We start from the raw sequence: 12,249 nt of genomic DNA, 5'->3' as shown, positions 1-12,249 counted from the left end.
GGTACTTCGCAACCTTAAGGAAGATACTAGAGATCAACTACCTGGATTCCTTGACAGCATCAACGGTCTTTACCATGATATCGTGACACCAGACGAGGATGGCGCTCCCGAGAACTACACCATTGTTGCCTGGAGCATAGAAGCTCTCAAAGAGGCAGTGACATCAACTGAGCTCTCCTGGAAGGCGAGATGCGAGAAAGCGATTGCCGACGGCAGCGTTCCAGACGATTGCGCAGATGAAGATGAAGAAGCATTTCAACTATGTCTTCAACAACCTTGCGCTACCAGAAAGAGTATCGCATTGACGGCAAGAAGGTTTTTCAATTGGACAGGAAGCGACTGTCATGCGGCTTGAAGATGCCCTTGGCAGATTCATCGTGAAGTCCCCCGGGATGGAAGAAACATATACACCTGTGGACCCGGAGCCTTTTCCCCTCAAGATCAGACCTCTTTCGTCGCCAGTTGAGGACGATGGCCTGTTGGCAGCGGACATGAACTTCGGTCGTTTCACAGTGATCATTATCCTCTCTTTCTCCTATTACCGGATGGCGACTGTCCAGTCAAACTCAAAGGTTGCGGAGCCGACAGAAGGGTACGAAATAGTAAACGGCGTCGACACTTTGTGGTAGGGTCTGTCTAAGATGAAGGATTTTTCTCGTGATGATACGAAAAAGGTCCTTAAGCAGGCTCTTCGGCGAGCGGAAGGACCAACTGAGTCTGGGGTTCCACAGCGAGACTGGCGACTGTCAACAATACGCAAGCCTAACCCATGGTTTTCTCACAGTGGCTCTCCGCGGCTTTACTTCTGTTCAAAGGGCGTCGATGATAAAGGGACCCAGTGCCACAAGGGTGTTCTCGGTTTTTAATCCGTCTTGCACCCGTTTTCAAGGCCTCATCTCAGTGAATGGAGATTTACTCAAGTTGAAGGGCTACAAGGCTGAAGATTACTCGCCGCCGCAGTGGAATAACGACGCGCAAACGGAATTGGAGTAGGATGGAGAGTCATCTACGTCTGGGCAGTCATCTTCAGACGTCGACATGAACTATGGAACTTGCAGGTTCAAAGTACCTCTGAATAAAGGGAAGCCGAATTATGTATCAATTTTGCCAGAGTCATGATATGGATGTCGGTAGACCGCACTTAGTTACGTGCCTAGTCTCGGTCAGGCCGTCGTTATGGCGTTGAGTCGCTTTGTGAGGCGTTGGCTTAATTCCCTTCAATGTTCGAACTTAACTATTGCTTCGTCTGTCTCCAGCCCGCAGGAACACGCTCGGGTGCAGTTGTTCTCTTCTCACGCGCGATAATTGTAGTACATCCAGGGTCCAACTCTTACTACCTAAGAAGAAGAGAATAAGTCCTGGTGCCATGATGTTGTACCCAGGTCCTGTTAAGTTACGCAAAATGTTCACATCGTTAGAAGCTCAGGTTTTGCATACCGTCCGGTAGTATCACCAGCCCTTTCACTCGTTTCCTTGTCTGGGCCTCAACGAATGTGTCAGTTCGCCGATTCCTGACTTCGTGGATACATGGAAAAATTGGACACAACCTTGAGGTCTCATTTAATCGAAACGCCACAAAACAGACATTTCAAAACCAAAGAACCTGCCTTGCTGGGAAACTTTTCCGGTTCAAAGACCCAAACGGTAGCAAGAACAGATGTCTAAGCGTCTGATAAGAAAAACTGAAAACCGACCATTTCGACGTCTCTTGATTCTGCCTCGAAAACCACTCCGTTGACTGTACCATTTTCGACTAAGCCGCTCCGATACCACCGCTCCAGATCAGACAATGCGCGACAAAAACTTGAGGAAGCTGGCAAAATGCGTGCTGCCCTACAAGGAACAAAATGAGCGACAGGAAACATACGAACTCATGCCGCTTCCAGGTCCGGCTCCAGATCCGAATTTACACAAGTTCGAGGAGGTTCCTATAAAGATCAAGTCCAAACGCGTCAGGTTCATCAGGAGACTTACAAAGCAACCACGATTATACAAACGTGTGCCAGTTCCAAATCCGACTTTTCTCCAATTCGCAAGGTTGCCCGATAAGATCAAGTCCAAAATTTGGCGAGAGTTTTATTTGGAGCCTCGATACTATATCGCAGAACTTCATCCAAAAGACGATGAGATAGAAGGCGAGGACTACGACTGGGAATTTAAATCTTGCGATGGGGAATCGTCCGGCGAAGAGCCTTTCGAAGAGAGCACTCCGAAAGAGAACTCTCCCAAAGAGAGCATTCCTGAAGAGAAAATTCCTGAAGAGAATGTCTCCAAGAAGAGTACTCCTGAGGGTAGTACGTCAAACATCGGTACTCCGCAAACCGATGCCCTGAATACCAATGATCCTAAGGGGCAACCATATGACGAGTATCTATCTGATGAGTATAGTTCTGAGGAGGATGAAGCTGCTGAGGATGAAGTAGCCGAGGATGGGACTGACGTGAATGGGGCTGCGGCTGCTGAGAATGGAGTTGTTGAGCATGGAGCTGCGGAGGATACAACTATCAACGATTTATTCGACGAGCTAGGACCCGACGAAGCAGACGATAAGATAGACAACGTGGAGGGCCGCGATTCCACTGATCTTCCCATTTGGCCATCGAGTAACAGCACAGAGCCACTCAACGAGGAAGACGAGGAAGACGAGGAAGCAGACAAACCGACACACCGCGCTGTATTCTGGACCCTGTCCAGACATGATGCAGAGTACTCGAATGGCTACTATGACTCCATCGACACGACGATCGATGTTTTATCGAGGCCTGTGGCCCAAAGCGTCAGGCCGCGATTCTGGTTCTCAACATTTGTCCAGGACGAGCTCGAGGAGGGCGAGGAAGGTCCCTGGATGCCGATTCCTCCACCGAAAGATTCGTCAGCAGAAACGGGAGAGATTGTCAGCATCAACTGGGACATTGACTTTGTCCACGTTAAGGTGCGCTTCCGCACATGTGTCCCAGAAAGCATCGACTGGATGCAAAACATTCAAAACCTCGTCATCGACACGAAGCCTTTCATAGCGCGTCGTCCACAGCATGTCACAGACACATGTTTCTGGATGTGGACCAACAAAGCAACGCTTTCAAACCTCAAAAGTATCCGACAAATTGCTGCTCCGGAGTACCAAGTCCCATTTTGGCATACCGAGTGGTGTCACTACCAGATGAGACACCTTCTCCGTTTCGCACCGGGAACCCCTCCTCAGTGGCGCAATATCCAGTCCGAACTGGTGTCTGACGAGTTCTGGGTGCCTCCTGACAGCTTACCTCGACAACCCTAATGGAAACAATTCGTCAGGGACTTTTTTGATAAATTTAGACACGTGATTGGGAGTCGGACCTGGAAGAATTACATGAAGGTTCCCCATGCCTCCGACTGGGATGAGGCAAAAGGGGCGCGTGTAATTTTTGATATCGTCAAGCGACATCCAAGCTACTTCCACGGCATACTCTTCCATCCGCCTGGAAAATGTGGTCATGAATTCATTGTCGCAGAGCTTTAGTACGTTTGGGGCTAACATCGTGATTGATGGATTGGTTCTCTTCGTCGAGTTTCACTCTTTGATAGCGGATATCATAACTACAATGGTTTATGAGGAAACCCGGACTGGTGGTGTAACCGTACACACGCAACAGTTACGTTACTCTAGTAGGTAGCTCACGTGTGCCTTATACGCTATCTCTGGAATTCAACAGTGTAGTCAATTGTCAAATTTATCATGTTCGAGTCAAGCGCTTTATTCCTCATCCATTCCAAGTTTTGCTTTTGAGATAATTGAGATAACATAATGTCCCGACGGCTCCTGCTAAGAGTCTCTGAAAATAAAGAACATACCGCCCATTTCCCCGCATCATTGCAGTGACTGCATATTGACGATATTGGTCGGAATCTCCAAGACTATATCTGTTCACTTAGCCGAAGCTTCGCTCCAGGCAAAATCAATCAAGCACGGGACCTCATGACTGCAGCTTCTGCTTTGATCCGGCCTTGGCAGCCGGGTTTAATCAGGAACAATACGAAGTCGTCAACAGAATCCGGCTCTTGGCTGCAACGTAACAAGTTTATACACCCAATCGAGGCTGAGCGGCACCCGTCAAATCCCAATCCAGTGCGTGCCCCCGCACTTTGTATATTAGAGGGTTGCGGCTCATACGACTCTGGTACGCACTGCCGATTGGCTCCCCGCCTGCTGCTCACTTGCCTCACTTAAGCCTATTATAAGCTTAATGAAGCGTTCAGATGAAGCCAACGGAATAGCCAGCATACTTCTGGTTAGCGTGGGCCACTGATAGAGTGAAGGAAGGCAATGCCACCAAAGTCATACTACGCAAGCCTGATAGCTTGGCAACTCCAGCAGGACTGTATCCGGGACACCAGTTGCACCGCGTGGATTACTCTCTCAACGATGAAGTTTCCGCAGCGCAACTCGATAATCGAGCTTATAAAACGCACTAACCTTGCCAGTTCTCTGCCTTCTGTCTTCATGTCCTGCATCCATCTCCTCTTGGAAATTCGTTCTTTTCCTCAGAGGTCTTAAGATGCCTTCCTTCAAAAGCTTTACGCTGTACTGGCTGGGCGTTGTCGCGCACCTTACATCAGCGTGGCCAACCCAGCACCCCGAACATGTCCAGATACTCACCCGAGCAGAGCAGCTCGCCACCGAATACGACTATGTAATCGTCGGCGGTGGCACTTCTGGCCTGACAGTTGGTGACAGACTCACAGAAGACGGCAAATGTTAGTTTCCGAGTCACAACATGTTTTCTGCTTCCAGTGTAAAGATTCAGACTAATACAGACAAGATACCGTCCTTGTGATCGAGTATGGCTACTACGATAGTCAGACCGGCATGAACCCACGCCGCATGTACAATATCACATCCAAGCCGTGCCCCAATCTCAACGGCCGAAGCTTCGACGTGGGTATTGGATGCGTTGTCGGCGGCAGTTCTTCTGTCAATGGACAGGTCTTCCTCAGGGGAACTAGAGATGAGTACAATGCCTGGAAAGAACTTGGTGGACCCGGGTCTACCTGGGACTGGGATAACCTCCTGCCATACTTCAAGAAGGTGAGCTATCAGGCGAGCGTATGGAGACTACGAGATTGACGGATCATAGGGCATCACCCTCGCGCCTCCAGACGCAGCTCAAGCTCGGGAGTATAACATCACCTTCGACAACAAGTACTGGGGCACAACCTCCAAGATCTATGCTGCCTTTGGCAAGGGCCCTCTTCAGTCCGTCCTGAGTAGGTCCCAGTCCACATGGACCCCTTCCTGTCACTCACAAACCACTGAACATATCCCTAAGAGATCCTCTATAACGCCATGGCAAAGATGCCCGGCATGACCATCCCCGTAGACAGCGGTGCCGGCGAGGCCGGTCTCTACTGGTACCCATTGTCCCAAGATCCCGTGCAATTCCAGCGCTCCTATGCTCGCACCGGCCACTGGGACGGCCTCAACCGCGCAAACTACGAAATGATTGTTGGCGCCAAGGTCAACCGGATTCTCTTTGACGGCGACACCGCCACGGGAGTGCAATTCGTCTCTCGCAACAACACGGGAGCTGCCCCTGTGCAGATCAAAGCCCGTCGCGAGGTCATCCTCGCCGCTGGCTCCATACACACACCGCAGGTCCTCATGCTCAGCGGCATCGGGCCCCGCGCACACCTAGAGCAGGCACGAATCACGGTCAAGGTCGATTTGCCGGGCGTTGGATCCAACTTCCAGGACCACAGCTACATCCCAAGCATCTCCTACCAATGGGGCATCCAGCCCCCCAACACAGGCGGAGGTGGCTGGGGTGGCGGCGGTCCGCCCTCCCTTGCCTCCATGATCGGCCTGCCTGTCGTCAGCCCCGACAGGTTCGAGACCCTCGCCAAGGCCTTTGAAGTCCAAGACCCCAAATCCCACCTGCCCTCGATCTACACTGCCGAGCAAATTGAAGGCTATAAGCAGCAGCAAAAGGTCTGGGGCAGGCTCATGCGCTCCAAGAACGTCGTCTTCTCCGAGATGATGATGTACGGCCCCGGCGGCTCCGTGCAGAACCTGCACTGCATGTCGCGCGGCACCATCCTCCTCAACACGGCGCAGCCCGAGAGCGAGATGATCGTTGACTACCGCGCTGCTTCCAACACCATCGACTTGGACGTTATGGCGGAAATCATCAAGTTCATGCGGCGGTACATGACCACCGGCGACCTCGCTCAGTACCAGGCGCGCGAGACATCGCCTGGCGCGGGCGTCTCGTCCGATGCGCAGCTCGTGAGCTGGGCCAAGGGGCAGATTATCCCGTCCGTGTATCATCCTGTTGGTACCACTGCGAAGATGCCACGCGAGTGGGGCGGCGTGCTAGATGAGGACTTGTTGGTGTATGGTGTGAAGAAGTTGAGGATTGTTGATGCTTCGATGATGCCTACGACTGTTGGTGCGACCACGTCCATGACTGTTTACGCTGTTGCCGAGAAGGTAAGTTCCGGATGTTTCTCCAAATCCGTGGAAATATTGCTAATAAGAATTAAAGGCCGCCTATATGATCAAAGCGCAGACACAGTAGTTGGGTGTTGGCTTTCTATGGAACTTTCGAAGGGCTTGGTGGAGAGACATGAGTGGATTCGGGACTTAGGCTGCGGACATTTTAGCACATTCATTACTTTTACATACCACACAGCTAACTCGGTATTTGAGCCGGCTGTCGGAGGAGCGTATGACATACAGTCTTTCATTGAGTAGTTGATCTTTGACAATACTTCTAGTTTCATTCAATGTGAAGCTGTTCTAATAAATAACTGTTCAAACCAAAGGCAAGGGGGGGATGAATTGAATGATGTTTCGACGGCCATCGCCATCTCAATACTTCAGCCGGTGTCTTCTACTAAAGCTCCTCGGATACCCCTTTCGCACTCGTCAGCTTATCGAATGACACATGATTGATGACAGACATGCCTCCTTTGGCGCTGTCCTGGCTCTGCGCCTCCTCCCACTCCTTCATCCAAGCCTTGACAAACGCGACCTCCTGAGCCTGGACGTTTTTGATGGAAGCAGGAGGGAAGTCCGGCGTGACATTCTCCGGCTTCAACCCGTTCTCATCCCAGTGATGAACACCCAGATCGATAAGAAGGAAGGGCTCGCTGGTTGTCGACTTGCGGTTCAGGCCGATTTTGTGGGGCGTGGCAGCTCTCCAAGGGTCAGCTTCGCCGTCGACGATCGCGACGCGCGGGTAGCTGAAGTTGAAGCCGCCGTGCTTGTTGATGGCGTCTACATTGGGGGGATCATTGATGTTGAAAGCTTCGCGGCAGTAGATAGAGCTATAGTCGACGTCGATGAGCCGGGAAATGAGGGGAAGCTGGTCATCGGGCACACCCGATCCGGTCTGGAAGTAACCCCATCTATGAGAGTTATTAGCAAATGATCAAACTCGCTGGCTTGAAAACACTCACTCTGTGCAGACCTGGTAGATCCAGCTGCGGCCCGGACCTTGGCGAAGAGAGGTGTTTTTGTGCTCTTCACTATTGCGGCTTGAGAAGCACTTGACCAAGTCTCCGCTCCTGCAACCCTTCTTGACGTAGTCCTTCACATAGCCGACATAGTTGAGCATGCGATTCGCCAACTTTGCATCTGAGCCACTAGCGGAGAGCAGTTCGTCCACCGACGACTTCAGATGGCGAGTGCTGCCAAAGAGAACACTGTCTGAGCTGACAGTGGCGCAGTACGTTCCAAAAGCGGTGGTGTCCTGGGCAGGGTCCCAGTTGGTCGACTGCAGTCCCGAGATGCCGTAAGACAAGGTGCTAGAGAAATCATCATCTTGAAGAGGGCCCAGGCCAAAAAGATCTTTAAGCTGGCTCTTGTCAGAGTCAGACTTGCCCAGCAAGATCTTGTCGACCACCTCGGTGAGCTTCTGGGTCGTCTCGGCACAGTCACCTGGCGAAAAGAGCCTGGCACCTTCGTAGTACTCCCAGTAGTCGATGATCGCTGCCGTGACACCCGAAGAGGAGATTCCACCCCAGAAGACCTCCGGGTAGAGCTTTCTGAGGAAGGCGGCGAACGCTCCGGCGTACGAACCTCCGTAAGCAAGGTACGCAGTTCCAGGTGCGGTAAGGTTCAAGTCCTCGTGACCAGGGAAGCTGATGTGCTTCGCAAAGTAGGCCGTATCGGCGAGGGCCTGGTCGGTGCTCAAGAAGCGGAGGTTCTCGGTGCTGAGATCGGGCACAGGGAAACTCTTGCCATAGTAGCGATGTTCGAGAACGACTCCAACGCCACCGGTGGCCTTGGCAAGGATGCTAAGGATGCCGTGGTCGAGGAAAGGCAAACGCTCCTTGGCGTCCGTCTCTCCGGCCGCGAGGATGATTACAGGGCCTCCCTTGCGGTAGTGCTTCGCGTCGAACCAGTAGCGGAGGTCAAAATACTCATCCGAGTGCGGTTCATAGCGAGAGTCGTTGTGAAAGTGGTCAATAGGGACGGAGAGGTTGTACTCGGGGTACTGCTCCGCAAAAGAGGCCGAGGCAATTCCCGCCTGAGACTCAGACTCGGCCCGGGCAGCCGATTGCAGCGCGTTCCAAGCCTCGTGGCTCGCGAGGTGATGCGGACCAAGTCCGGCAGCAACGGCCCGGGCCGCAGCCAGGACAAAGCAAGCTCCGGACTTCCAATTCGTCATGTCGCCGTCGTGTGATGGGGAAACCAACGATGTCCGTCCCGCAGTTGGAGGCGGCGCCGAGTGTTGTTGTGACTAAAGTTGTGGAACCCGGCGTAGTTGGTGCGGGGTCATTTGTATGTGAGCATCGCGCCCGGGCCCATAATTCTTCGGGCTTACCTTATCGGCTGTTGCTCTCACTGAAGCTCATCTCATCTCATCTCACTCTCACACTCACTCATCTTTTAGCATCAGAGAGACCGCACCGAATTGATCCATTCGAGGCCGTGTTTTAACCCTTTTCAATTAGGCAAACTTACGCACCCTCGGTTGATTGGAGTACGGGCAGTAGAAGCGAAAAGCGGGCGTCACCACTGCAGGCCTTATTCTAGACTAGCTGCGGCAAATAGCTAGATGATCAGATGCTCTCGAGTAAAAGGATTTCGAGGATAAAAGGCACTATGGATGGTTTTCAGTTCATTGATATTGTTTCCCGCATCATTCCAAGAAATTTGTATGGACCTCTGCTTGAGTCTGCCGGTTGAGTCACTCGCCGCAGACCCGGCGTATTACGCTTGGCCCGTAAGCTGTCAGCCCACGAGTGCTTCAATTAACCCAGCAATCCGATGATAGTACGCAGCTGTCTCACGAAGCTCCTCCAGCAGGTCTTCGGAGATTGGGCGAATACCAATCGAGATCCATATTCAATGGAAATGCGACGACCTCGGCGTGAGATGTATGTCCTTGGCTTGAGCCAGGAGCCCACCTAGAAGGTACTTTTGGCAAGCTTACAGTTCTGGTCCGTTGATAGGCGGGATGGAATTCTCTTTGAGCCAGCAAGGCTCTAATGGCATTCTTTTTATATGACATGCTCATTTGGTTCATGCTACGCTCCTCGAGAGACCCCATCCTCATTCCTGAAAATGGCAGCTCTAGACCTTTCAATATTGACCAAAAAGACCCTTGCTGTCTCTCGCGGCTTCATCTACACCTACTACACGTCACCCGCTCGCAACTCCTTGCCGACTCTCCTTCTCTTTCACGGCTGGCCTGACACGGCGCGTCTCTGGGCCGGCCTCGTCAACAACTACCTCATCCCGAATGGTTACGGCGTCGTGGCCCTAGATAACCTCGGCTTCGGCGATACGTCAAAGCCCACGGACCCAGAAGACTACGCATGGCACCGTCTCACAACGGACGCTGTCAGGATCCTCGATACAGAGGGCTTAACCAAAGTCGTCTCACTCGGCCACGACTGGGGCTGCCTCATCGCCCAGCGGTTATACAACTTTCACCCCGATCGCATCTGCGGCCTCGTCACTTTGAGCATCCCTTACATGCCGCCCACCGGCCACTTTGATCTCGAAACGGTCAATGAAATGACGAGAAAGGCCTTCGGCGTCGGCATATTTGAGTACTGGCACTTTTTCCTCGCCGAAGACTCGGTAGACATCATGAACACAAACCTCGAGTCCGTATATAGCGTCGCATTCGGCGACCCGCACACCTGGCTTGAGAACTGGTGCACACCCGGCAAGATGCGCGAGTTCATCACCCAAGGTCGCACGCAGCCGGCGCTACCGTTCGCTACACCGGAGCACAGGGCCGACTTTATGAAGCGTTACGGCAGAGATGGTGGGTTTGCTGCACCGAGATGCGTTTACACTGTGACCAGCTCTGGGATCTCGGCCAGGTCGGAGAGTATGCTGAGCGAGGATGTGAAGACGGTTCGGGTGCCGGTGCTGTACTGGGGCGGGGAGCAGGATTATGTGTGCAGGCCTGGAATGCTCCAGCAGAGCATCGCGGCTGGCGTGCTGCCGGATATCAAGAGTATTACGAGGGAGGGCGGACATTGGGCTTTGCTTGAGCAGCCGGTTGTGTTTGGAGAGGATGTGTTAGGATGGTTGCAAGAGACATTTGACAGTTGCTCGTGAGTCGCAACTGAGAGAGCAGGGATAACCCCAGCCGACACCGCAAAGGCACAGTTGACAAACAACTCTCAATGCAATTGATCGAAAGCAAACGACAACCATAAAAAAATAAAAAAAAAGCAAAAGATTGATTATCACGAGCCGTGATGATGACGTTACTGGACGATCAGGGGATTGAACCCTGGGCCTCCCGCAGACACTAGGTGAATGCAAAGCGGGCGCTCTACCACTGAGCTAAACGCCCTGTAGTGAGTGCGACATTTGATGCCGCTGTGGGATGCTCACGATGCTCGCAAGCGAGTTTGAGAACCCCGCCGGCCACAGCTGCATGCATGCGGGCGGAGATAATGAGCCAGGATATTAGTAAGAGAGAGTGAGCGAAAACCAAGCTCACTCAAATCCACAACAAGAATTTCTAAACTTACTTATTTCGTTCGCACGAGAGGAGGGTAGAAGAGAAGGGTTGACGGTAAGGTAGGTGGGTGGATAAGTAACTTATGCTTAACGATGGAGATGAATGTCAAGTTGATGAATGCACAGCTATCCGCATATCATTCATCTCATGCTCAGGAAATTCGGGGAGCTTCCTATTAGTGGGCAGGCCGGCAAAAAGAAACAGGCTACTTAGTACCACACATGCAACGGCCTTCAACACCGAGCGGGGCTTTAGCTCCGATCCTCCCCTTGGTGTAGTTGGTTCATCACGTTCGACTGTAATGGTTACCTTGTCATCGAAAGGTCTCTAGTTCGATTCTGGAAGGGGAGAACAACTCTTTTTTTTTTCATTGACTATATGTTGAGTGATGCATTTCGTGGGTTTGCGTAAAGTACTTTCATTCATTGGGTTTCTTTTTTGATATTCATGGCAGCTCCTTGATGGATATCGCAGCATTGGTAGTTTCCCTTTTTCCCTTACACATCTCGAAGTCACTCCGTCCTTCACGACCTCTCACCAATCCCACCATCAACATCCACTCCCTCGCTTCTCGCCTTCTTGATCGCATCTCTTGCCTCCTGCTGCTCCTTCTTCTTTCTATTAAGGACATTAGTAACCTCACTCACTTGCATCAACCGTCCAGCACTCCAAGTAGGGGAATACTCACTCCTCAATTCCACTCCCAAACTCCACATTGACAACCTCCTGCCCCGGCACCTTTTGCGTACCACTCTTCCTCTCAACCGCATCAGCAACCTTCCCCTCCGCCAACGTAGCCATTTGCTCAGCCTCGACGTTGGGGTTCTCCAGCTCGTTGCCTCTGCTGCCCTCAGACACGTACGCGGTATTCTGCCGCTCTGTCTCGTCCACAGGGCCGGAGGAGTGTACGCCTGCGCCCAGCGAACTCGGCGTCGCGTCGTCGACGGGGCGTGATTGAGATTGCGGGAAGGGCGTGCGGCCTAGCGCTGCGTCGCGCGCGGCGGTTTCGCGGTCTGTGGTATCATCGTGAGCCGCGGCGTTCTCGGCTGGGGTGCGGGTTGTTGGGTTCGAGGCTGTTTTGTAGGCTTCTGATGTTGGGGGTTGGGGTGGTGCTGAGGATGACATTTTTGCTGTGATGCGACGTGAGTTGGTTCTTGGGGTTATGGATTTCCTTGGGTGTAAGGTATAATGATTAATGTTACAACTATTGGATACGTGTTTGGATAACTATGAATGCTTTGAGAGTAAGTCTTTACAGTGAAATCCTGAGTCGCAA

General features: G+C 52.2%; 5 protein-coding genes and 2 non-coding genes across 7 annotated transcripts; 4 read left to right on the top strand and 3 right to left on the bottom strand.

Moving 5' to 3' along the window:
* Positions 1-1,789: 1,789 nt before the first annotated feature.
* On the top strand, positions 1,790-3,277 carry BDP55DRAFT_732639 (uncharacterized protein; the record flags this gene model as incomplete). Its single annotated transcript, XM_060579972.1, has 1 exon — positions 1,790-3,277. The coding sequence occupies one exon, from the start codon at positions 1,790-1,792 to the stop codon at positions 3,275-3,277; it is 1,488 nt and encodes a 495-aa protein (XP_060425032.1).
* A 1,243-nt stretch (positions 3,278-4,520) lies between these two features.
* Positions 4,521-6,894, top strand: BDP55DRAFT_590900 (uncharacterized protein). Its single transcript, XM_060570924.1, has 5 exons — positions 4,521-4,734; positions 4,800-5,065; positions 5,115-5,244; positions 5,307-6,466; positions 6,522-6,894. Exons 1-5 carry the CDS (start codon positions 4,536-4,538, stop codon positions 6,552-6,554), a joined length of 1,788 nt encoding a protein of 595 aa, XP_060425031.1. The 5' UTR covers positions 4,521-4,535; the 3' UTR covers positions 6,555-6,894.
* BDP55DRAFT_321344 (serine carboxypeptidase S28-domain-containing protein) lies at positions 6,800-8,850 on the bottom strand. The gene is made up of 2 exons (XM_060566772.1): positions 7,438-8,850; positions 6,800-7,386 (listed from the first exon to the last, which is right to left on the bottom strand). The coding sequence occupies exons 1-2, from the start codon at positions 8,649-8,651 to the stop codon at positions 6,873-6,875; spliced, it is 1,728 nt and encodes a 575-aa protein (XP_060425030.1). The 5' UTR covers positions 8,652-8,850; the 3' UTR covers positions 6,800-6,872.
* Positions 8,851-9,506: 656 nt separating this feature from the next.
* BDP55DRAFT_677275 (Alpha/Beta hydrolase protein) lies at positions 9,507-10,651 on the top strand. Its single transcript, XM_060575879.1, has one exon. It carries the CDS (start codon positions 9,551-9,553, stop codon positions 10,559-10,561), a length of 1,011 nt encoding a protein of 336 aa, XP_060425029.1. The 5' UTR covers positions 9,507-9,550; the 3' UTR covers positions 10,562-10,651.
* A 66-nt stretch (positions 10,652-10,717) lies between these two features.
* Positions 10,718-10,802, bottom strand: BDP55DRAFT_t288. The gene has a single exon. It is a non-coding gene; the product is annotated as a tRNA-Ala (tRNA).
* Positions 10,803-11,236: 434 nt separating this feature from the next.
* BDP55DRAFT_t290 lies at positions 11,237-11,324 on the top strand. The gene has a single exon. It is a non-coding gene; the product is annotated as a tRNA-Tyr (tRNA).
* On the bottom strand, positions 11,249-12,222 carry BDP55DRAFT_677273 (uncharacterized protein). Its single transcript, XM_060575878.1, has 2 exons — positions 11,662-12,222; positions 11,249-11,591 (listed from the first exon to the last, which is right to left on the bottom strand). Exons 1-2 carry the CDS (start codon positions 12,096-12,098, stop codon positions 11,498-11,500), a joined length of 531 nt encoding a protein of 176 aa, XP_060425028.1. The 5' UTR covers positions 12,099-12,222; the 3' UTR covers positions 11,249-11,497.
* Positions 12,223-12,249: the final 27 nt, after the last annotated feature.

Source organism: Colletotrichum godetiae, assembly GCF_030913485.1.
Source record: "Colletotrichum godetiae strain CBS 193.32 chromosome Unknown BDP55scaffold_51, whole genome shotgun sequence".
Lineage (NCBI taxonomy): Eukaryota > Fungi > Ascomycota > Sordariomycetes > Glomerellales > Glomerellaceae > Colletotrichum > Colletotrichum godetiae.
This window is presented reverse-complemented; position numbering and strand designations above follow the sequence as displayed.

Excerpts from the sequence above, each read along its gene's own strand:
- BDP55DRAFT_677273 (XM_060575878.1), bottom strand. The coding sequence starts at position 12,098 with ATGTCATCCTCAGCACCACCCCAACCCCCAACATCAGAAGCCTACAAA. Across the intron at positions 11,592-11,661 it reads TTTGGGAGTGGAATTGAGGA|AAAGAAGAAGGAGCAGCAGG; the intron begins GTGAGTATTCCC and ends TGTCCTTAATAG.
- BDP55DRAFT_677275 (XM_060575879.1), top strand. The coding sequence starts at position 9,551 with ATGGCAGCTCTAGACCTTTCAATATTGACCAAAAAGACCCTTGCTGTC.
- BDP55DRAFT_321344 (XM_060566772.1), bottom strand. The coding sequence starts at position 8,651 with ATGACGAATTGGAAGTCCGGAGCTTGCTTTGTCCTGGCTGCGGCCCGG. Across the intron at positions 7,387-7,437 it reads ATCTACCAGGTCTGCACAGA|ATGGGGTTACTTCCAGACCG; the intron begins GTGAGTGTTTTC and ends TAACTCTCATAG.
- BDP55DRAFT_590900 (XM_060570924.1), top strand. The coding sequence starts at position 4,536 with ATGCCTTCCTTCAAAAGCTTTACGCTGTACTGGCTGGGCGTTGTCGCG. Across the intron at positions 5,066-5,114 it reads TCCTGCCATACTTCAAGAAG|GGCATCACCCTCGCGCCTCC; the intron begins GTGAGCTATCAG and ends GACGGATCATAG. Across the intron at positions 6,467-6,521 it reads TTTACGCTGTTGCCGAGAAG|GCCGCCTATATGATCAAAGC; the intron begins GTAAGTTCCGGA and ends TAAGAATTAAAG.